Source organism: Neoarius graeffei, chromosome 8 (assembly GCF_027579695.1).
Source record: "Neoarius graeffei isolate fNeoGra1 chromosome 8, fNeoGra1.pri, whole genome shotgun sequence".
NCBI classification, from domain to species: Eukaryota; Metazoa; Chordata; class Actinopteri; order Siluriformes; family Ariidae; genus Neoarius; species Neoarius graeffei.
The window spans coordinates 32343316-32368259 of NC_083576.1; the positions used below are offsets into that span (position 1 = coordinate 32343316).

General features: G+C 40.7%; 2 protein-coding genes across 4 annotated transcripts in view; one reads left to right on the forward strand and one right to left on the reverse strand.

Annotated features, from left to right (window-relative positions):
* The first annotated feature begins 263 nt into the window (after positions 1–263).
* LOC132890580 (endothelin receptor type B-like) lies at positions 264–12276 on the forward strand. Of its 2 annotated transcripts, none has more exons than XM_060927582.1 (8): positions 264–459; positions 2909–3377; positions 5255–5367; positions 6690–6894; positions 8751–8900; positions 9012–9145; positions 9367–9475; positions 9561–12276. In XM_060927582.1, the coding sequence occupies exons 2-8, from the start codon at positions 2976–2978 to the stop codon at positions 9696–9698; spliced, it is 1251 nt and encodes a 416-aa protein (XP_060783565.1). In that variant the 5' UTR covers positions 264–459; positions 2909–2975; the 3' UTR covers positions 9699–12276. The 2 variants fall into 2 exon arrangements, with proteins under 2 accessions (XP_060783565.1, XP_060783566.1); XM_060927583.1 differs by having other exon boundaries at positions 2964–3377.
* The window catches only part of polr1d (RNA polymerase I and III subunit D), a 75510-nt gene continuing 52594 nt past the window's right edge, over positions 2029–24944 (reverse strand). The window contains exons 4-5 of one of the 2 annotated variants that reach the window (XM_060927585.1): positions 21736–21818; positions 2029–3171 (exon numbers count right to left, since the gene is read on the reverse strand). In XM_060927585.1, coding sequence (XP_060783568.1) covers positions 3166–3171; positions 21736–21818 — 89 coding nt within the window. In that variant the 3' untranslated portion in view covers positions 2029–3165. Of the gene's footprint in view, positions 3172–11921; positions 12753–21735; positions 21819–24944 lie in introns of those variants that run through there. The other variant, XM_060927584.1, reaches the window with a different exon arrangement.

Genomic DNA, 24944 nt, shown 5'->3' on the forward strand with positions numbered 1-24944 from the left:
AACAAACTCTAATGGCTTGAATAGATCTATATGGATAAGCCATAGGCTATATTTGCTCTATTGTTTACAAAAATGAAATCTGCCCTGTCATCAGATCATCTTTTACTCTGGAACTGATTTGAGCAAAAATTGTGAGCACCTCCGTGATAGCGTTTGAGGGGGAAATGAAGCTCCTCGGATCTACACATGGACTGAGCGCATAACTCCAGCGCTAACACGCTCTCTCTCTCTCTCTCTCTCTCTCTCTCTCTGCCACCGCCACACTCACAGAGAGATCTGCGTTACTGACGCATCAGTGCGCGTCAGTAACACTCGGTTGATGTGATGTGCGATAAGAGAGAACACACAGCGGCTGATAAGTGAAATATTAATCAAACGCGAAGAGGTTTTTTTTTTTTTTAATAAACAGAGGAGCACACCGCTTCAGGAGCAGAGCTCAGAAGTTGACTTCAAGTAAAGGTAAGATTCGCAAATCTGTGTTCATACGTTCATAACTGGTTTTATTTGAGACTGACAGAATAAATACAACAACAACAAAACAAGGACAGTGAGGCAACGTTGGCATGACGTTCAAATGTGTTTACACAGAGAAAAGTTCTCAAGTTTTTGCACTCGTATTAAATGTAACAGGGATCAGGTTCGTTCTAGACCTTTATGACTCGTTCAACATTTTGCATGATTTATATTCTATAGACTTTTAGAACAACATTAGAATTTAGACAGGTTGGTTATTTAGACGCTGACTGTTTCATGTCTTGATTGCGATGCCCCCCACCACACACGCGCGCGCACACACGAACCCTCCATTCACATTACACATGAATTATTCTCACTTCCTAAGTTTCTTTTGGGAAAACAATTAGAGCATCTTCTGCAAATTACCGTCTTCAATTTTTGCAAGCTTACTGTTTCGACCTACTGTTCAAGTAATACTCCTTTATCTTATCTGAACAGTAAACAGATCATTAGGGATACATTTTAGAAGAGAATATGAGAAAATGCTTTTTAATGGACAATATGCATTATTACTCAAGATATGAAGAAGAAGAAATACTATAGCCTGAGATACTGTAAAATATATTCAAAATATATTGACCCCCTCATTACAGATTTAATGTATGAACATAGCAAATAGTAACTATTCAACAAGTCAGACTGGCCAATAATTATATCAACTTAGTAATATATGTAATAACCTAGTTTTTAATATAATAATAATAATAATAATAATAATAATAATAATAATAATAATAATAATGGTAGGTTGTGATTTCCAGCACTGAAAAACAAGGGAAAAAACCCTCCTTGGCTATGCTTCATAAACCCCACTTTGTAAAGCACTTCTATAAGAAACACAAGAAGAGTCTATAATTCAGTTATTAAACTTTTACAGCTTTTGAAATAATTATCCGTTATGAGAAATGAAGGGGAATATTTCATTTCTACAATTTGAATAAATGAGATCCATCTTTGCTTGTTTTGATCTATTGCAAGATTGATGCATTTTGTTTTTTAGCAATTATTCTCACTAGACTGTTATAGAAATGTGTGAACACACTGTCTCTGAAACTTCATATTTGGTGATACAAAAGAAGGATTTAAAAACCCACTATTGCCCTGAGGGAACTAGATGACTTGATGAAATGGTGCATGTGAGCAATGCAGCTGCTGTACTATATTTCTTTCCCGAAACAGCTTGAATTTTGGGGTCCATGCTAATGTGTGTAATATCTGCTGAAGGTTATGCCCCTTGCCCTCCACCTCGGTTGCTGAGCTTTATACTCGGTGCCATTGTGGGGCAATTACACTGACTCCTTTATATTGTGTTATGTTTCTGTTTTTGTCTGGTTATGAAATTAGTAACTGTTTAATGTTCAGTGGTAACACTTACCATAGTTTTAAAGATAACCAGCTTGAATTTTTATATGACTAGTGGTAAGTACAGTGCTTTCCACTGGACCTTCATTTTCTTAATTTTTTCATTGCATGACGATTTTATTCTTCATCAGTTCTTAATTTCATTGTTAATCCATTTTTGTATGAATTCTTTGATACTATGAAGCACAATGCATGCTTTTTGGTTAAATACTTTATAAATAACATGTTACATTATTACACAATGTCATATCATGATGATACCACAGGCACATCCAAATTCTTACAATTGCCTTATTTTCAGCATTATTCCACAATTACTAATTTGGCTTGCCAGTTTTCAAGTTGTCTCACATATGCTTTAGTGCTTGATCAATCAACCTATTCATACTGAGGGGATGCACATGACTTCTAATGCCCCAAAGACAAGAAAGAGAAAGGATCTTTCTGTTTGTAGTCCCACCCCAGCTCTCAGCAACTAATATAATAATATATAGTGGCTGGAGGGGGAACTTTTATGGGAAATGAACAGGCGGAGTATGGAAAATTGTCACACTATGGCCACTTCATAGGGCTTTGGATATTTTTGTTTACAAGCAAATGGCAAAGAAAAAAATAATATCATTCTCAGTCATCAAAAAATAGAAGCATTGGAGAAGTCTGGATATTACTCTGAACTAAATGACATGACTCCATTATCTTGTTTAGAAACTGTCTGCTGTGTGTATGTTTACAGATAAGATATAAAAGTGAAGGACAATGTGAAAGGTGGTGGTCCATTCTGATAAGATTAAAATACCTTTTTTCAGAAAACAGATCTGTTGCATGTTTTCATTTTTCAGTGTGTAAGGTAGGATGTACTACGACTCAGAGAGAGCCAGCTGAAATGCTCCTCAGGCAAACACTCTTTTCACCACTTCATGACTTCTCTCAGCAAAAATATTGTCTTGTGTCTTATGTATACTTCAGTACATGTGTAAGCTCAAGAGCTGTTCTAATGGATTATCTAACACAAACTGTTTTTTTGGCACAGGTACATCACAAAGTTCCCAAGGAACCTCATAAACGCTCATCCACATCTCTATCAGTGTTTCAACAGAATGCAGAGGATGAAGTCAGTGTGGCTGGTGATTCTGCTCCTGATAGGCTGCTGTTGGGCTTCCCGTTTCACTCGTGATTCAACCCAAGTTGTTCCCAATCAGGAGGTAGAGAGCACAGCCTGGAATGGCTCCAATGTAGAGCAGTCTGGGTCAAGGAACTCACCCCGCATCCCATTCCCACCTATGTGCATCAGACCTAGTGAGATCAAGCACACGTTTAAGTACATCAACACCATCATATCCTGCTTGATTTTTGTGGTGGGCATCATTGGAAACTCAACACTGTTGCGTATCATCTACAAGAACAAGTGTATGAGGAATGGGCCAAATGTGCTTATTGGCAGCTTAGCTTTAGGAGATCTTCTCTACATCCTCATTGCCATCCCTATCAACGTGTTTAAGGTAGGATACACATGTTGCAAGTGCTGTAAGAAGAAAAAAAGTCATGGCACCCTTATATTAGTGGCATCCAGTATGTAAATATGAATTGCAGTCTTATGTGACGAGGTCAAGATAAAACGAAAACAAGTTAAGATATTCCACAGCCTTTGTGAAAAAGAGTCAGTTGTAATATACATAAAAAGAGTTGGATATAAGGGTACAACTTATTCTAAGGCAGTTTACATTGTAAATTTTGGGTGGACACAAATAGGTGCAGCTCTCATAGTTTTACTTCTGGAATGATAAATTAGTTCATTGTGTATAGGAAGCTTGGACAGCAGTTGAACTTAGAGCTCAGCCAAGTAATGTGCTTTAATAGGAAATGGGAGCATATTTAAAACCTGAAATACCAAATATGTATTTAAACTTGGTGATAAGTAAAATATAATTTATAATGAATAAAAGACAACAGGACAGGTTGTTATAAGATAATAATGAATGATATGGTGATGTAATCTGTTACCACCCCAGAGTATTTTCCTAGAACAGCTTGTCCCAAAATGTTTTATTCTGTTATGACAGGGATTGCACATTTTGATCTTAAAGAACAATAGGTCATCCTTTTCATCTATTTATAGTTCTATATCACCTGCCCTGGGCGTCCCACACGTCTCATCTAAAGTCAGCTGGGATTGGCTCCAGCATCCCCCGTGACCCTGATGGATAAGCAGATAATGGATGGATGGATAGTTACATATTTAACAGTTATTCCACGAAATTGAGTCATACATGAGCTGATAGCCGATGAGGCACATAGTGCCGAGTTAGCTATAAGCCATGTATGACAAGATTGAGTGGAATAACTGTTTTATTCTAGCCACATAATTCTTGAAAAATTAAAAAGATACCTTCTTACCATCAAATACTTTCATTCCATATTTTGTTGCTTTTTTTGTATTTTTGGGGGTTTTGTTTTCGGGTAGAATTTTATTTCGTCCTCGGTTGGTTCAGCAACACGCGCCGCCATTTTGTTTTTGTCTACTCATGGTATATGAGTTGATAGCCTAGTAGTAGAGTAGCCAATCAGAGCACGTGATTGCTCATATCCAGTAAATGTGGATATAATTATATGGAATATCCAAGAAACAAGTCAGATCCTGTTTTCACTTACACTTTAAAACCCTGTTTATTACTTGGTATAAATTATATGGTATGTTCACCATCCAAGTCCTTGTGGACGAGCTGTTACATTAGAGAAAATAACATGTTAGAATGAGTGCATTAATATATAAAAACTACTGTCATAGTCTGCTGTTATAGAAATCTAATTAAACCTTCTGACCAATAAGAATTCAACAGCATTCAACAACATTATTATATAAACATCTAATTACCTCTCTAAGAAAAAGGTTTTATAGTTTGAGAATAGTTATTACACACAGGTTGTACCCCAATGTATCCTTACAAATCAAGCTTAGCTATTTGCACATAGAAAGCAAGAATATTTGAATAAAATTTAAATAAATAATAACGTTCATGCAATTCATATTATTCATGTAATAGGAAACTACACAAATCACACTTTGTTGTTTAATACACATACCACTCATTGTTAAAACAACAATTGAATCATGTCAAAGATCTGGAAAAACAACTAATTTAAAAGGAAGATGAAGCAAGTGCTTATCCCCATACTAAGAAAACTGTAGAAAGGCTTATTCCAAGAATTTAAGTGTAAGCTTTATTTGCAAGATACAATGATTTCAGATTTTTAAGGAAATCAAGAAATTATATATATAATGTAGCTGTGTAACTGTCTGAGGTCAAATGCCCATGTTACTGGCCAATTTTCTTATACTGGTCTTTGAAGAAAAACAGAACAGTATTTTTCTTTCCAGTTGCTGGCAGAAGACTGGCCATTTGGGGTGTATATCTGCAAGCTCATGCCATTCATCCAGAAAGCCTCAGTGGGCATCACAGTTCTTAGCTTGTGCGCCCTCAGCATTGACAGGTTAGTAAGAAAGGGCCCATACAACTGTACATAAAGGCTAGCAGTATTCTGTTATTTTGTGATATTTATCGAAAGCAAAAGTCAGATGTGTACCTAAAATATAAATTAATAAACATAGGTGTTCAAACAGAAATACTGTGACATCTTGGATAATGGGTAACTTGAAAGACAATATAGTAAAGATGAAGAGAAGCAAAGGGCAACAACTCAAATTTAAGGCTCACAACTTGGGACCTTCAAATCATGTATCAAGCTTAAGCATTCACATATTCATTCATGCAACTTTCCAATCATGTGGCAGCAGTGCAATCCATAAAATCATACATATACAAGTCAACAGTTTTGGTTAATGTTCACATCAAATATCAGAATGGGGGAAATGTGATCTCAGTGATACTGAATGTTGCATGGTTGTTGGTGCCAGATAGTCTGGTTTGAGTATTTCAGAAACTGCTGATCTAGGATTTTCACACACAAGAGTCTCCTAACAGTTCATCAAAATTGGACAGTTGAATATGTCTAGTTTAAAATGTGTAGGGGAAAAACATCACCTGTTTTTTTTCCAGTCTTCAACTGCTCATTTTTGGTAATCATGTGTCCACTGTAGCATCAGATTGGCTGATAGGAATGGAACCCAATGTTGTCTTCGGTTGCTGTAGCCCATCTGTCTCAAGGATTGTCATGTTGTGCACTCAGAGATGCTTTTCTGGTCACCATGTTTGTAAATAGTGGTTATTTACATTTCCAACACCTTGCTACCTACTCAAACCAGTGTGGACATTCTCCTCTGACCTCTTTCACTAACATGGTATTTCTGCCCACAGAACTGGCATTCATCAGATTCTTTGCATTTTTTTGTATCATGCTGTGTAAACTCCAGAGACTGTTGTGTATGAAAACCCCAGGAGATCAGCAGTTTCTGAAATACTCAAACCAGCCATGTTCAAACAAAACTAACAGCCATCCCACAATCAAAGTCACTATGATCATATTTTTTTTTTCATCATTCTGATGTTTGATATGAACATTAACTGAAGCTTGACCTGGCGACTTGTCCAGGGTGTACCCCGCCTTTCGCCCGTAGTCAGCTGGGATAGGTTCCAGCTTGCCTGCGACCCTGTAGAACAGGATAAAGCGGCTAGAGATGATGAGATGAGATGAGATTAACTGAAGCTGTATCAAGAGTTATAATTCTATAAGTGTATGGAAACATCACAATGTACATAAGACATTAATAATAATAATAATAATAATAATAATAATAATAATTTGATCAAATATACCAACAAATTGCATTAAACTACATGTTGCTCTCTGATCAGATATCATGCTGTGACCTCATGGAGCCGAGTGAAGGGGATGGGGATTCCATTATGGAAAGCTGTGCAAGTAACACTCATCTGGCTACTGTCAGTGATCTTAGCAGTGCCTGAGGCTTTGGCATTTGACATAATGGAGACATTTTACAGGGGCCAGAAACTAAGGGTGTGCTTGCTTCATCCTGTACAGACCACACAGTTCCTGCAGGTATTACCACATACCCCCTGCATTCAATCACAAATAAGACTTTGTCATTAACCACACGTTCATGCATACAGTGGTGCTTGAAAGTTTGTGAACCCTTTAGAATTTTCTATGTTTCTGCATAAATATGACCTAAAACATCATCAGATTTTCATATAAGTCCTAAAAGTAGATAAAGAGAACCCAGTTAAACAAATGAGACAAAAATATTATACCTGGTCATTTATTTATTGAGGAAAATGATCCAATATTACATATCAGTGAGTGGCAAAAGTATGTGAACCTCTAGGATTAGCAGTTAATTTGAAGGTGAAATTAGAGTCGGGTGTTTTCAATCAGTGAGATGACAATCAGGAGTGAGTGGGCACCCTGTTTTATTTAAAGAACAGGGATCTATCAAAGTCTGATCTTCACAACACATGTTTGTGGAAGTGTATCATGGCACAAGCAAAGGAGATTTCTGAGAACCTCAGAAAAAGCGTTGTTGATGCTCCTCAGGCTGGAAAAGGCTACAAAACCATCTCTAAAGAGTTTGGACTCCACCAATCCACACTCAGACAGATTGTGTACAAATGGAGGAAATTCAAGACCATTGTTACCCTCCCCAGGAGTGGTCGACCAACAAAGATCACTCCAAGAGCAAGGCGTGTAATAGTTGGCAAGGTCACAAAGGACCCCAGGGTAACTTCTAAGCAACTGAAGACCTCTCTCACATTGGCTAATGTTAATGTTCATGAGTCCACCATCAGGAGAACACTGAACAACAATGGTGTGCATGGCAGAGTTGCAAGGAGAAAGCCGCTGCTCTCCAAAAAGAACATTGCTGCTCATCTGCAGTTTGCAAAAGATCACGTGGACAAGCCAGAAGGCTCTTGGAAAAATGTTTTGTGGACGGATGAGACGAAAATAGAACTTTTTGGTTTAAATGATAAGCGTTATGTTTGGAGAAAGGAAAACACTGCATTCCAGCAGAACCACCTTATCCCATCTGTGAAACATGGTGGTGGTAGTATTATGGTTTGGGCCTGTTTTACTGCATCTGGGCCAGGACAGCTTGCCATCATTGATGGAACAATGAATTCTGAATTATACCAGCAAATTCGAAAGGAAAATGTCAGGACATCTGTCCATGAACTGAATCTCAAGAGAAGGTGGGTCATGCAGCAAGACAACAACCCTAAGCACACAAGTCATTCTACCAAAGAATGGTTAAAGAAGAATAAAGTGAATGTTTTGGAATGGCCAAGTCAAAGTCCTGACCTTAATCCAATGGAAATGTTGTGGAAGGACCTGAAGCGAGCAGTTCATGTGAGGAAACCCACCAACATCCCAGAGTTGAAGCTGTTCTGTACAGAGGAATGGGCTAAAATTCCTCCGAGCCGGTGTGCAGGACTGATCAACAGTTACCGCAAACGTTTAGTTGCAGTTATTGCTGCACAAGGGGGTCACACCAGATACTGAAAGCAAAGGTTCACATACTTTTGCCACTCACAGATATGTAATATTGGATCATTTTCCTCAATAAATAAATGGCCAAGTATAATATTTTGGTCTCATTTGTTTAACTGGGTTCTCTTTATTTACTTTTAGGACTTGTGTGAAAATCTGATGATGTTTTAGGTCATATTTATGCAGAAATATAGAAAATTCTAAAGGGTTCACAAACTTTCAAGCACCACTGTAGACAGCTTCTAAGAGTAGCTTTTTTGTCCATATTAAATGGAGCTGTAATTATCTTCATAGCTGTACTTAACAGAAGATCTGATTTCTGACATTCAAAACAAAGAATCTGAAACATGAGAGTGCATTTTACCAAATTTTTCAAATGTCCTGAACATTTTTAATTTCTTCCCCCAAAGTTTTATCAGGATATAAAGGACTGGTGGTTGTTTGGCTTTTACTTTTGTTTACCACTGGCCTGCACTGGTGTATTCTATACCCTTATGTCATGTGAGATGCTGAAAAGGAAGAAAGGAATGCGCATTGCCCTCAATGATCATATGAAGCAGGTACTGGCACCTTTTGAGTCCTTTGAGGAATGTAATCAGAAACGCTGAAGTTCACCACCCATGTCATGTTTTCATATGATCTTTTATACTTTTGTATTGCCTCTTCTTTAGCGACGGGAAGTGGCTAAAACAGTATTCTGCCTCGTGGTAGTTTTTGCTCTCTGCTGGCTGCCCCTGCATCTTAGCCGCATCCTGAAAAAAACTATCTACAATCCAAATGACACCAACCGCTGTGAGCTCCTAAGGTACTGACTTTCTCTATTAGTTGATCTTCTGCCAGCTTATACCCCAAATTTAGTCATGAATGGCACAGCTTAATACTTATTATCAGAAACGACTTTCGATAAACAGTGTGCCATCAGCAAATCTTCTCACAAGCTGCACTTGCAGCACAGTTCAGTGAAGTCCCACAGCTCACTTCCTGTTTAATTCTCGCCCACCTTTTCCCTGTTAACCCCATTGCTAGCTTTCTTCTTGTGATGGACTACATCGGCATCAACATGGCCTCCCTCAACTCATGCATCAACCCTGTGGCTCTCTACTTTGTCAGTCAGAAGTTCAAAAATTGTTTCAAGGTATGGAATTGAACCTTGCACTGTACTTGACATGGCTGAGCAGTTGATTAAGGTCTAATTGTGTCCATTTCTTCTAATCCCTTAGTCATGCCTCTGTTGCTGGTGCCAGAGGAACTCTCCAGCCATTGAGCAGGGCTCAGGAGTCCGCTGGAAAGGGTCGAGTCATGGTAACGGTCTAGATCGATCCAGCTCACGGTCTAGTCAAAAGTATAGTTCCTCCTAAATATTCAATGATACCCAAGCTTATTGGGCTAAGCAGCAACCAGGTTTGCCCTCAGTAACACACCATCGATTCCTGTAATTCCTGAGGACTCAAATTGCCATTGATTCTCATCATACTTCCACTTCAAAGCTATAGACTGGACCAGGACAACTAAGCAGAGTTACCAAATATTTTCTGATCAAGATTTCCATCATAAAGAACACATTTACAGGTTAAATCACAGACTGGTTGAGTGTTGTAAGTTATCTAAGTCATTTGTGGCCCATGCAGGCTGGATCCTGAAGGTCTATATATAGTATTGCCACTGGATGGCTCCACTTTAAAGGACATTAGGGGCCCATGATGAGACTGAAATACTGAGACTGCTCTGGAGTGAGAGGAAAGCTCCATGAGTTTCTGGTGTCAATCTTTACTTTAGACAAAGCTTAGGAGCGTCCATAAAACAAAGTGTTACTAGTGGAACAGCACCAATGATATCTGCTTGTACTAATATTACTTGTAGAAATAATGACTCATAAAAGAACGTACTGTGTAAAACACTACCTGTAACACGGAGATCAATGGCACAAGCAGTATTATGATAGTATTTTAGGAAGTTATAACACAGATCTGTAATGAACATGACTCGCTGCAGTGATCATCTGCATCAATCTCACCTACATGGCATTGTAACTGATTTGCCTATGACTAAAGGAAATGTGTAGACTACTGGATCTAAGCGAGGTACCTCTTTCCAAGTTCTTTCAACATGGGAGTCCAGTGAAAGAATCAAAGGTGATGTTATTACACTGATTTGGAGTAAAATACCACTGACACATCCTAAGTGAAAAGATGAATATCACTGAATATATAATGGAACATTCTTATTTCTGTATATAATAGAACAGTTGCCTCTAGCCATAGTGATGGTGGTGAATAAGAAAGACAATGAATCATGCTTATATTACCTCTTGTCCTGTTACATTTTCCTGTGGATATAGTTTCTGTACATGTTCACGACACACATACAGGATTATTCCACTGCAACATCCATTGCATCATCTCATTTCAAATGGAAAATGCATTGTTTTAATACTTGGATTTATTTATTATTTAAATTTTTGCAGAGAGATACTAGCATCTCTGTTTTAGCCATAGCATTTATGACTTCCTTCTTATGCCCATATGGGAAACACCTTTTTTTTTTTTTGCTTGTGCAGTAGACTGAGCAGAATTGACCCAGCAGAAAAATCAAGTGACTGAACAGGAAATGAAGTGGGATGGGAAAGGCTCATTTGCTTCTTGTAGCAGTTACTTTTGTTCGTGCCAACTTTATCTAGGTGAACTTTGACCTGTGAATTCATGAAGCTCTCTGTTGTGAGACAAAAAGAAAAAAAGGGTGGGACTATAGTCTGTTTGGTCAGATAAAAATTGCGGAGCTGCTTTTTATTACATAGTTCACACACTGAACTTTCACCTAGTGTTGTAGTCATGACCAAGACCAGAGTGTATTGAGACCAAAACAAGACCAAGACTTTGAGGGGCTGAGACCAAGTCAAGACCAAAGCAGGAGAAGACCAAGTCAAGACCAGGACCAGACCAGTGGGTGTGAAGGGGGCGGGGAGTGGTGACAGCCATGAATAGTAATGAAAATTTTGAATTAGCAGTGAGTCACGTTATTGGTTGCATTTGAAGCAGGAAATTTTACATCCAATCACAGTAATGATGTTAACAAATAACTCCGACAATGCACAGGAAATTTAGTGAAATTCCCACAGTTGTAGTCTTGACCAGTCTTGAAATAAAATCCCAAGTCCTCTAGGTCGGAAACTGAGACAAGACCAAGTAAAAATGTGGTCAATTCCAAGATGAGACTGAGACCTTCAAAAGGTGGTCTTGACACAGGTTTCAAGTACTACAACACTACTTTCACCTCTTTTCTGCTTTCCCATGGAAAAAAAATAGTTAACGAGCTGATGTTGTCCCAGTCAACAGCTACAGTCTTTTCAAAATCACATGCCATCAGGACTGCCTGTGATCACCTGATTTTGAATCATGGGTGAGAGAGAAAAAAATAGTGGCAGTGACCCAACCAACATTGTTCTGATCCCTGTGACTTGATGGCATCATGTGATCAGCTGTTTATGCCCAAACAAAAAATAAATTAAACTAAAAATTCACTGTATGCAAAAAGGTGGAAATGTGCTTTTGCATTTCTGCATCAACAGACAGAGCACAGGGTGCTTGTGATGTATGCTGCATTTAATATAGTCTTTCAGTATGTAGGCTAAACAATTTCATTTGTTTATTCTTTCATTTTTTAAACTTAATAAGGAAAATATATCAATATATTTATTCCACACATTATCTACTCAGTTTCCAACTCAGCACTGATGAACTACTAATACTAGTCTGCCTTAACCTGACATTTGTCTTCATTGTTAAACCATTCTATACTATTTACATATATTTGATGTATTTACTTTTACCATTGTGTACGTTTTCATTCCTTGTAAAAGTTTTTTTTTGTTAGTAACAAGGCTTTTATATTGTACCTACATACTGTCAAATATGCTGCAATAAATGCTGATTTATCATACTGATATTGCCAGTGTTTGCAATGCCATAGTTTTTATATTTGTAAGAGCATGTTGTTAGAAGCTGAACAGCACTGACAGATGTTGACTTTTAGTGCACAAATCCTCAAATTCAGGTCAAATTCATGAGCACAAATACTGCAATGGCATCAATCAGCAGTCTAGAATGAATTATTTAAAAAAAAATTCCATAGGAACTGAGAGACTCCTGCGTGAAGTTAATAAACACAGTATCTTTATGGAAGGGGGAAAAATATATATATATATATATATATATATATATATATATATATATATATATATATATATATAAAGCTGTACAGAATAGTTTGTTGGCAAACAGAGATTTAAGCTGAGTGGTTTCTCTGGCTTTCTGCAAATGTCAGTCCAGCATCAGATGTAGCTCATATAACAATCCTCTTGGTCTGGATTATTCCATGGCCTCTCCTTGCCGTTCTCTGAACGCTTTCACTTGTGCCTGTTGAATCGAGCATTTAGGCGTTAGCAGAACTGGCTAATTCTTGAAACAATAAGAACATTTATGATCTCAGCTCATTACACACAAACACACAGATCTTTATTCATCAAAGCTGCATACAGTCGAATCTAATCATAAAATTAGTAGATGCAAAATTCATTAACTTGAAGTTATTCATCAATATTAATTACTAAAGAATGTGTTAGCCTTCACCCTTACAGGTTGTTAGCTGCTGTATAACGGGAGAGCTGGCTAGTCTTTGGGAAATGGCAAATGACAAAATGGGTAAAAAATCCAAAATTAATAAATAAAAATATTATATATAAATTATATCATCTTCTTTGTTTGGCTGCTCCCGATTAGGGGTCGCCACAGCGGATCTTTCGTCTCCATTGCTCCCTGTCTTCCGCATCCTTCTCTACCACACCTGCCACTTTCATGTCCTCTCTCACCACATCCATGTATCTCCTCTTTGGCCTTCCTCGTTTTCATTTGCCTGGCAGCTCCATCCTCAACATTCTCCTTCCCAGATGCTCTGCATCTCTTCTCAGGATGTGCCCATACCATCTCAGTCTCATCTCTCTTAGCTCAATTCCTAAGCTCTCCACATGTGCTGTCCCTCTGATGTGCTCGTTCCTTATCCTGTCCAACCTTGTCACTCCCATCACAAACCTTAACATCCTCAACTCTGCCACCTCCAACTTTGCCTCCTGTCTCTTCGTGAAGGGTACCATCTCCAATCCATACATCACATCTGGTCTCACTACTGTCTTATACATCTTACCAGAGGCGGTCGTTGTTAACCCGGGCCCCGAGCGATCCGGTATGGTATTTCTCTTTTCATTCTGCATGTTAGATTTGGCACAGTTTTATGCCAGATGCCCTTCCTGACACAACCCTCTCCAATTTATCCGGGCTTGGGACCAGCGCCAAGAGTATGCTTATGCATCCCCAGTGGCCGGATAAATTTTTTATATTATACATATATACATACACACACACACACACACACATATACATACATACATAATATATACATATACATTATATATACACATACATTATGTATATATACACACACATATATCTCACACAAACACACACATATATCAAGTCAAGTCAACTTTATTGTCAAATATGCTATACATGCTCGACATACAGCACAGATGAAATTTCAGTCCTCTCCGACCCACGGTGCAAACAGGCAATGCAATAAATAAAAATAGAATAATTGAAAAAACAAAACAAACAATATAAACAGTATAAACACTCTAGATAAGAACTAGACATAGACTAAACACTCAGACAAACAATATAAACAGTATAAATAGACAGTATAAACACACATATATACATACAGATACATCTGTATGTATATACATGTGTGTATATATATATGTGTGTGTGTGTGTGTGTGTGTGTGTGTGTGTGTGTGTGTGTGTGAATATATAAAAATAGTGTTATATATCAATGAACACAAACAATTTCCAAAATGTTGACAAGACAAAGTTTAATATAACATCTGTTTAACTTAGAATGTGAAAGTAAGGTAAATAATATAAACTTAGATTACACATTTTTCAGTGGTGCAAAAATGAGTACACCCCACAATAAAAACTACATCATCTAGTCCTTTGTATGGCCTCCATGATTTTTAATGACAGCACCAAGTCTTCTAGGCATGGAATGAACAAGTTGGCGACATTTTGCAACATCAATCTTTTTCCATTCTTCAACAATGACCTCTTTTAGTGACTGGATGCTGGATGGAGAGTGATGCTCAACTTGTCTCTTCAGAATTCCCCATAGGTGTTCGATTGGGTTCAGATCAGGAAACATACTTGGCCACTGAATCACTTTCACCCTGTTGTTCTTCAGAAATCCAACAGTGGCCTTAGATGTGTGTTTAGTCATGTTGGAAAAGTGCACGACGACCAAGGGCACGGAGTGATGGCAGCATCTTCTCTTTCAGTATAGAGCAATACATCTGTGAATTCATGATGCCAGCAATGAAATGCAGCTCCCCAACACCAGCAGCACTCATGCAGCCCCACATAAGGACACTACCACCACCATGTTTTACTGTAGGCACCATGCATTTTTCTTTGTATTCCTCACCTTTGTGATGCCATACAGTTTTGAAGCCATCAGTTCCAAAAACACTGATCTTGGTCTCATCACTCCAGAGTATAGAGTCCCAGTAGTTTTCATCTTTGTCAGCATGGGCCCTGGCAAACTCTAGGTGGGCTTTTTTGCGCCTGGGCTTTAAGATAGGCTTCTTTCGTAGATGGCGTCCATGCATGCCATTTCTTTGCAGTGTACGCCGTATTGTGTCACGGGAAATAGTCACCCCAGTTTGGCTTTCTACTTCTTTAGATAACTACAGTGAACTTGCATGCCGATTTTCTTCAATGCTTCTCATCAGAAGACACTCCTGTCAAGGTGTTAACTTCCGTGGATGACCTGGACGTCTCTGTGAGATGGTTGCAGTTTCATCTTACTTAAATTTTTGTACCACTTTTGCTACAGTATTCTGACTGATAAGTAAAGCTTTGCTGATCTTCTTGTAGCCTTCACCTTTGCAGTGTAAAGAAATTATTTTCTTTGGGGAATTCTGAAGATACAAGTTGAGCATCACTCTCCATCCAACATCCAGTCACTAAAAGAGGTCATTGTTGAAGAATGGAAAAAGATTGATGTTGCAAAATGTCGCCAACTTGTTCATTCCATGCCTAGAAGACTTGATGCTGTCATTAAAAATCATGGAGGCCATACAAAGTACTAGATGTAGTAGTTTTTGTTGTGGGGTGTCCTCATTTTTGCACCACCCTAATTTGAGTAAAACTGAAAAACGTGTAATCTAAGTTTTATTATTAACCTTACTTTCACGTTATAAGTTAAACAGATGTTATATTAAACTTTGTCTTGTCAACATTTTGGAAATTGTGTTCATTGAGATATTGTTTAAAATGTTACTTTTCGAAGGGGGTGTACTCATTTACGCTGAGCACTGTACATATACATGTATGTATGTATGTATGTATGGATGGATGGATGGATGGATGTGTACATATAAAAAAAATGGGGTTTAGTGTCAACATATAATTTGAAATCGTGAATCAGAATGTGCAGACATGGATATTTATTAGTTCATTAATCCTTCAGCTGAGGTGAATTTACTACCACAAGGACTGTGCTGACATCGTTGCAGAGACTTGGACAGATACACCACACACCTACAGTGCTCAGCGTAAATGAGTACATCCCCTTTGAAAAGTAACATTTAAAACAATATCTCAATGAACACAAACAATTTCCAAAATGTTGACAAGACAAAGTTTAATATAACATCTGTTTAACTTATACCGGGAAAAAGTAAGGTTAATAATATAACTTAGATTACACATTTTTCAGTTTTACTCAAATTAGGGTGGTGCAAAAATGAGTACACCTCACAACAAAAACTACTACATCTAGTACTTTGTATGGCCTCCATGATTTTTAATGACAGCACCAAGTCTTCTAGGCATGGAATGAACAAGTTGGCGGCATTTTGCAACGTCAGTCTTTTTCAATTCTTCAACAATGACCTCTTTTAGTGACTGGATGCTGGATGGAGAGTGATGCTCAACTTGTCTCTTCAGAATTCCCCAAAGAAAATAATATCTTTCCACCACAAAGGTGAAGGCTACAAGAAGATCAGCAAAACTTTACTTATCAGTCAGAATACTGTAGCAAAAGTGGTACAAAAATTAAGAAAGATGGAACTGCAACCATCTCACAGAGATGTCCAGGTCATCCACGGAAGTTAACACCTCGACAGGAGTGTCTTCTGATGAGAAGGGTTGAAGAAAATCGGCATGCAAGTTCACTGCAGTTATCTAAAGAAGTAGAAAGCCAAACTGGGGTGACTATTTCCCGTGACACAATACGGCGTACACTGCAGAGGAATGGCATGCATGGATGCCGTCCATGAAAGAAGCCTCTCCTAAAGTCCAGGCACAAAAAAGCCCACCTAGTTTGCCAGGGCCCATGCTGACAAAGATGAAGACTACTGGGACTCTATACTCTGGAGTGATGAGACCAAGATAAATGTTTTTGGAACAGATGGCTTCAAAACTGTATGGCGTCGCAAAGGTGAGGAATACAAAGAAAAATGCATGGTGCCTACAGTGAAACATGGCGGTGGTAGTGTCCTTATGTGGAGCTGTGTGAGTGCTGCTGGTGTCAGGGAGCTGTATTTCATTGCTGGCATCATGAATTCACAGATGTATTGCTCTATACTGAAAGGGAAGGTGCTACCATCACTCCGTGCCCTTGGTCATCGTGCACTTTTCCAAAATGACTAAACACACATCTAAGGCCACTGTTGGATTTCTGAAGAAGAACAGGGTGAAAGTGATTCAGTGGCCAAGTATATCTCCTGATCTGAACCCAATCGAACACCTGTGGGGAATTCTGAAGAGACAAGTTGAGCATCACTCTCCATTCAGCATCTAGTCACTAAAAGAGGTCATTGTTGAAGAAGGGAAAAAGATTGATGTTGCAAAATGTCACCAACTTGTTCTTTCCATGCCTAGAAGACTTGGTGCTGTCGTTAAAAATCATGGAGGCCATACAAAGTACTAGATGTAGTAGTTTTTATTGTGGGGTGTACTCATTTTTGCACCACCCTAATTTGAGTAAAACTGAAAAATGTGTAATCTAAGTTATATTATTAACCTTACTTTTTCCTGGTATAAGTTAAACAGATGTTATATTAAACTTTGTCTTGTCAACATTTTGGAAATTGTTTGTGTTCATTGAGATATTGTTTAAAATGTTACTTTTCAAAGGGGGTGCACTCATTTACGCTGAGCACTGTATATTACTCACAGACACCCGAACATCATTATAGTTTTCTTGTTGCCATTATCATTCCATATCAGATTAGATTAGATAGAACTTTATTGATCCCTTTGGGAGGGTTCCCTCAGGGAAATTAAAATTCCAGCAGCATCATTACAGGATAAACAGAGAACAGAAAATAGAGAAAACGTCTAGATAAATTAAGTATTTACATATACAAATATAAAAAAAGAAGATATGGGGAGAAAAAAGTCCAGCAGGAGAGGTATTGCACATTGTCCAGTACTGCCTTTTATCAGGCTAGGCTACTGCTCCTTCCCATCCTCTGTCCTCCTGTTACCCCTCCTCCCCCCCAGAGAGGAGTTGTACAGTCTAATGGCGTAAAGGACAAAGGAGTTTTTAAGTCTGTTAGTTCTGCACTTGGGAAGGAGCATTGTGTCACTAAACAGGCTCCTCTGGTTGCTGATGACTGTGTGCAGAGGGTGACTAGCATCGTCCATGATGTTCAGTAGTTTGTCCATAGTCCTCTTCTCTGCTACCGTCACCAGAGAGTCCAGCTTCATGCCGACCACAGAGCCGGCCCGCCTGATTAGTTTGTCCAGCCTGGATATGTCCTTCTTGGATGTGCTGCCCCCCCAGCACACCACGGTGTAAAACAGGACACTGGTGACCACGGACTGATAGAACATCCACAGGAGTTTCCTACAGATGTTAAAGGACCGCAGCCTCCTCAAGAAGTATAGCCTGCGCTGTCCCTTCCTGTACAAGTGGTTGGTGTTGCAAGTCCAGTCCAGCTTGCTGTCCAGCCACAGCCTGAGGTACTTGTAGGAATCCACAGCCTCCACCTCGACTCCCTCGATCAGAACTGGTTGTGACCTTGGTCTGGACCTCCCAAAGTCAATGACCAGCTCCTTGGTGTTCGAGGTGTTGAGCTGCAGATGGTTCCTGTTGCACCAAACGGCAAAGTCCCTCACCAGGCTCCTATACTCCTCCTCTCTGTCGTCCCTGATGCATCCCACGATGGCTGGGTCATCGGCGAACTTCTGAATGTGACACAGCTCCGAGTTGTAGCAGAAGTCCACGGTATACAGGGTGAAGAGAAAAGGGGCCAGCACCGTGCCCTAGGGTGCTCCGGTGCTGCTAATCACAGTGTCAGACGTGATGTCCTTCAGCCCGACGTACTGCAGCCTGTCGGTGAGGTAGCTGGAGCTCCAGGTGACCAGACGGGTCCACTCACATACTGTTCAGTTTGTCCTGAAGCATAAGGGGCTGGATGGTGTTGAAGGCACTCGAGAAGCCCAAGAAGAGGATCCTCACTGTGCCATTTCCCTTATCCAGATGCGAGTGGGCTCGGTGTAGCAGGTAGAGGATGGTGTCTTCCACACCAACACCTGCCCGGTATGCAAACTGCAGACAGTCCTGGGCATGTTGCACCTGGGGTCTCAGGAGGCTGAGAAAGAGCCGCTCAAATGTCTTCATCAGATGTGAAGTGAGTGCCACCGGTCGGAAGTTGTTCAGCTCGCTGGGCCTGTTCTTCTTGGGAACTGGAATGATGCATGATGTCTTCCAGAGGGTGGGCACTCTCCCCAGTTGCAGGCTGAGGTTGAAGATGCGTTGGAGTGGTTCACCCAGTTCAGCAGTGCAGGTCTTCAGTAGTTGGGGACACACCTTGTCCGGACCTGCTGCTTTCCTGGGGTGAAGCTTCCTCAGTTGTCCTCTGACTTGGTCTGCAGTGATGCATGGAGGAGTCTGTGGGGGAGGAGGGGGCTGCTGCAATGACTGGGGGGAGGTATGTTGAGGGAAGGAGGAGAGATGGCTGCAGTGAGGGGGAGGGTGGGGGGACGTGGGCTGGTTGAACCAGTTGAAAAAAAAGTCATTCAGCTCGTTTGCCCTCTCCCCTGTCCCCTCAACGACTCTGGTCTTTGTATTGTGGCCTGTGATGGTTTTCACACCTTCCCAGACCTCCCTCATGCTGTTCTCCTTCAGCTTCTGCTCCACCTTTTTCCTGTAGCTGTCCTTAGCTTCCCCTCACGCAGCATTTCACCTCCTGCTGTGCTGCTTTCATCACCTCCCTGTCCCTGCTCCTGAAGGTGGCCTTCTTCCTCTTGAGGACAGCTTTGACTTCCTGTGTTACCCATGGCTTGTTATGAGGGGAACACCGTACAGTCTTGGCGGGGGAGACCACGTCTGCACAGAAGTTGAGGTAATCTGTCAGACAGTGTGTCAGCCCCTCTATGTCCTCACAGTGTGGGCTAAGCAGCACATCCCAGTCCATGGTGTCATAACAGTCTCGGAGGGCACCTTCCATTTCAGGGGACCACCTCCTGATGGAGCTAGTTGTTGCAGGCTGCCTTTGCCTATGGGGGTGTACTTTGGCTGTAGACGAACCAGGTTGCGGTCAGGCTTCCCTAGTGGGGGGAGGGGTGTGACTCTGTATGCATCCCTCACATTAGCATACAGCAAGTCAATTGTCCTGTTGTTCCTTGTTGGACAGTCCACAACCTGGTAAAAAGCAGCCAAAGTAGAGTCCAAAGTAGCATGATTAAAGTCCCCAGAAATGATCATAAATGCCTCAGGGTGCTGTGTCTGCAGCCTTGCTGTGACAGAGTGAATCCTCTCACATGCAGCGGCTGCGTCTGCCCTTGGAGGGATGTAAACACAGATGGTGATCATGTGACTGAACTCCCTCGGCAGATAATATGGCCGCAGGCTAGCAGCTCCAAGTCCGGGCAACATAAGACTGTCTTTACGAAGATATGTCCCAAGTTACACCAGCGGTTGTTTAAGTCGATTATGGAGTCCCCCACCTTTGCCTTTCCCGCATGCTTTAGTGTCTCTGTCGGTTCTCACAGCAGTGAATCCCCGCAGGTCCACGTTAGCATCCGGTACAAGGTGTGTTAGCCATGTGTCCTTAAAGATAAACAAGCTGCTCTCACGGTAAATCCGCTGGTTGTTCAGTGCGGATAGCTCGTTGACCTTGTTCGGCAGCGAGTTCACATTCCCCATGATAACGGAGGGAATGGATGGTTTGCAGCACCGCTGGTTGTCCGCGAGCCTAGCCTTTAGCTTAGCCCTGGCTCTGCAGCCCCTGGGTCTCCCCGTCAGCTCCGCCGGGATGGGGTGTCGTATCCTGGCTCTTCCCATTGTTTTCAGGGGCAGCAGCTCCTCTCTCAAATAAGTGAGAAAACTGGCTCCTGCTGGCGTGTTAAAGTTAAAAATATCTGTGATGTGAAGAAACGCACACTATGTCTTCGTAAGAAGAGCAGAAAAGTAAAAAGGTGGAAAAAAAAGAGGTTTAAAGAGCTAAAAACTACAGAGCTACTGGAGAGGCAGCCGTCTTCCACAGCGCCACACAAGTATTAACACTGAAAATATCAGATGTACTTTTACTTATTTATTCTGGTATGTTGCTTTTCAGTGTTTTTACTATTTGTTCAGAATGTTTCTATATTCATAAATGAAGCTCTAATTAAATATTTAGTTCAAACTTATTTGAGTTCTAAAATGAAAAAGAAAAAAAAAACTAGCTACAAGTAGAGTTCAGGTGAGTTTAGAAAACCATTCAGTAATCTACCTGAATATGGCATTAAACAGCTTTATTTATTTTTTTTAAAAAGGGCCACGTCTTTATTTACAGCAATGGCATACAAAAACACCTCTAGCTCAGCTTCACTTTTTTTTTAAAACACGACATGGCAATAAGCATGTGGACACCGGACCATTACACCTATATGTGCTTGTTGAACATCCTGGAGTCCGTTGCGTACAAAAATTCTAAAGGCATCGAGAACTAACGAATATTTCTACTTAAGAGGGACAAATGTCATTTCAATATTATACTTATCAAAATCACTTTGGAGACTTTGGTTTTGAGAGAACATTGTGCAGACTGAACGCTTGCCCTACAGATATCCTGCACAGATAGAATCTTTGGGCCACTACCAAAACTACACACCTCTGATTCCACAGGGAGTGGGGAAAAAAGCCTAATGGACCAGCTGTGTGTTCAGTTTGCCAATACTAACAGGAAATACAGGAAAAGAGGTTGAGAGGTTTATCTGGGTGTTAGCAGGTGGCAGAGAGCTGAGGAAGAGGTGTGATGTGAGAGCATATATGTGATTAGGTTCAGTCTCACCTCAAATGTGTGCAGGACATGTTTACAGACATCAGTGAGGTCATTCAAACCCTTGCGCAGAGGTTCGGTTGCTGGAAGACTTCCTGTGAATATTAAGGAAAAATATGGACACTGAAAACACACAGCAATAATGATAGCACATTATGATCACTAATCCAGGTTCATCATGTTAAAAAGCCAACTGATCATTAAAAAGCAATGATGTTAGCACAACTTGAAAGCAGTAAAAGTGGCCTTCTTTAGGTTAGTTGTGCATCTGGAGCATCAGCATTTGATTATAGCATTTGATTTGGAGAATCAGGTTTGATTATAGACTCAAAATGGCCAGAAAAGAACAACTTTCTTCTGAAACCAACTAACATGGGGTGGCCTTGGGCTGAAGTGTCCTTGAGCAAGGTACCTAATCCCCAACTGCTCCCCGAGTGCTGTAGCATGGCTGCCCATTGCTCTGGGTATGTGCGTGTGCTCACTACTTGTGTGTGCATGTGTGTTCACTGGTTCAGCTGGGTTAAATGCAGAGGTTAAATTTCACTCTGTGCTTGAGTGCATGTGTGAACAAAATGGTTTCTTGGCTTGGCTTTGTCAATTCTTGTTCTAAGAAAGGAAGGCTGTTCCATGTGACAAACTGCCAAGAAATTGAAAAACATACAAATGGTGTGTATTGCTCCCTCTTCAAGAAACAGTACAAACTGGCTCTTACAGGATAGAAAGAGAAGTAGAACACACAAGTGCACAACTGAGCAAGAGGACATCTATTGTTTGTCTCTAATTTGAGAAACACATCTCACAGGTCCTCAATCGGTAGTTTTGTTGAATAGTAGTCACAATACATGCCAACAGTCAAGAGGCAACTCCAGGATGCGGACCTTCTAGGCAGAGTTGCAAAGAAAAAGCCATATCTGAGACTGGCCAATAAAAGGCAAATTAAGACCGTCACGACCCGGAGGCCATGGAAACAAACTGAATCCAATATGCAACTACTGGAAATGAACTGAAGCATATCTGATGAATTGGCTTGTGAGGAGAACAGGCAGGAAGCAGGCGCAGCAGCACAATCCAAAACTGGCTTAGTGAAATCCAGGAAGACAGAGCAAGGGCAGAGTGACCGATGATGATCCCAGGAGAAAAAAAAAAAAACCCGCAGCCAGAAAAATAACAGAGTCCCTAGACAAAGTCCCAGGAATAAAGCCCAAAATTCAGCAGGCAAAAATCATAGTCCAAAAAACAATCCAAGAGCCGGAAACAATAACAAAGTCCTGAATCAAAGTCCTAGCAACAAGTCCCAAAAATCGGCAGGCAAAAAAATCATAGTCCAAAAATGTAATCCAAATTGGGGAACAAAGCAAGAGCATGAACATGAACTTAACAAATCTAATGGTGAGTATTTATCCACGATGAGTAATTCTCCTCAGTGTGTTAATATAGCGTGGCTAATAGCAAATGTGAAGTAGGAGTGCTAGCGCAGCACAAGGAGAATGGGGAAAATGTGGAGTGGAGCGCAAAGGCCAGGGCAGGATTTGGAAGTTTTGGGCTGGATCGTGACAGTACCACCCCCCCCCCCCCCCCCTTATGGGTGCCTCTGGGCGTCCCAGACAGAGCTCCCAGGTTCTTGCGGTGGAAATCCCTGATGAGCACAGGGTCGAGGATGAAACATGCTGGTACCCAACACCTCTTCTCCAGGCTGTAGCCATCCTAGTCAACCAGATACTGTAACCCCCGACCTCTTCGACAGACCGTTAGTAGTTTCCTGACTACTAGAGCCCTCCTCTCCATTAATGATCCTGGGAGGGGGAGGGGCCTCAGTTGAGAGACATGAAAAGATGGGTGGAGCCACTGCATGGACTTGGGCAATGCCAGTCTCACAGTTGTGGGGTTGACTTTAGAAATAGGAAAGGGGCCAACAAACCTGGGGGCCAGCTTCTGTGAGGGAACCCTGAGAGGGAGATTGGCCGTGGACAACATGACCCTTTGCTCCAGGTGGTAGACAGGGGCTGGCCTGCAATGTCAATCAGCCATTGATTGACGCCATGATTGGCGCATAACAGGTGACATCTGGCACATGTCCAAAGTCTGTGATAGCATCAGATAAAGGCTTGGGCTGAATTCTGTTACGACCTGGAGGCCACGGGAACAGATTGGACCCAATATACAACTACTGGAAATGAATTGAGGCATACCTGATGAGTTGACTTGTGAGGAGAACAGTCAGTAGGCAGGGGCAGCAGCACAGTCAGAAACTGACTTCGCGAAATCCAGGAAGACAGAGCAAGGGCAGAGCGACACATGATAATCCAAGGAAAAAACAGAGCAAGAAAAATAAAGTCCTGAATCAAAGTCCTAGCAACAAATCCCAAAAATCGGCAGGCAAAAATCATAGTCCAAAAACATAATCCAAATTGGAGAACAAAGCAAGAGCATGACCAAGAATGTGAACTTAACAGATCTAATGGCGAGTATTTATCCGTGATGAATAAATTTTCCTTGGTGTGTTTATATAATGTGGTTAAAGGATATGGGACATGAAACATAAATGCATGCTATATCAGTTTCTTTCCATTAAAAATATGAATTAATTGCATCAACAAATACAAAATCTATTAAATTCAGCAAAATCGTTATATTCGTGATGATTATATGGCATTTCTGCTCGACTTCCGATATGCATTTTCTACAACCGGAAGAGCCGCTGTCACGTGATCATATGTCACAAAAACTTTCGGGCACAGCACAAACGGGTAGATGAATGGAGAAGTGGATGACAAGAAAATTGTTTTTATAGTCTTTAAAGTACATTGGACATCATACACTGGACATCATGGTGTATTGTGCTGCTTATGGTTGCAATAATTCCAATGGGAAATGCCCTGGAGTAAGTTTTTTTGCATTCCCCAAGGACCCGAAGCTGAGGAAAGTGTGGGCTCACCTGCGCATGCGCAGTAGTGATGTGTCGATCGCGAACGATCCGGTTCAAAGAGCCGGCTCTTTGAAGTGAACGACGGGAGCCGGCTCTTCGGTGGGAGCCGAGTTGGGGAGCCGAATTAGTTTTTTGTCCTTAGGTGCCTAAAAGAGAGAGAGACTTTCATAAAAAAAGTTGCTGTCCGATTGCGTCTTTGTGTTGTCTATTACCATTCAAAGGAAAAAAAGTAGCATGGTGTATGCCTACTTTTTTTTGGTTGGGGGGGTGATGTCATTCACAGCTGCGAAAATAC

Bases quoted from the DNA above. Each gene is read 5' to 3' on its own strand.
- LOC132890580 (XM_060927582.1), top strand. From the start codon at position 2,976: ATGCAGAGGATGAAGTCAGTGTGGCTGGTGATTCTGCTCCTGATAGGC. The intron at 3,378-5,254 runs GTAGGATACACA...TTTTCTTTCCAG, and splicing joins TCCCTATCAACGTGTTTAAG to TTGCTGGCAGAAGACTGGCC. The intron at 5,368-6,689 runs GTTAGTAAGAAA...CTCTCTGATCAG, and splicing joins TGCGCCCTCAGCATTGACAG to ATATCATGCTGTGACCTCAT.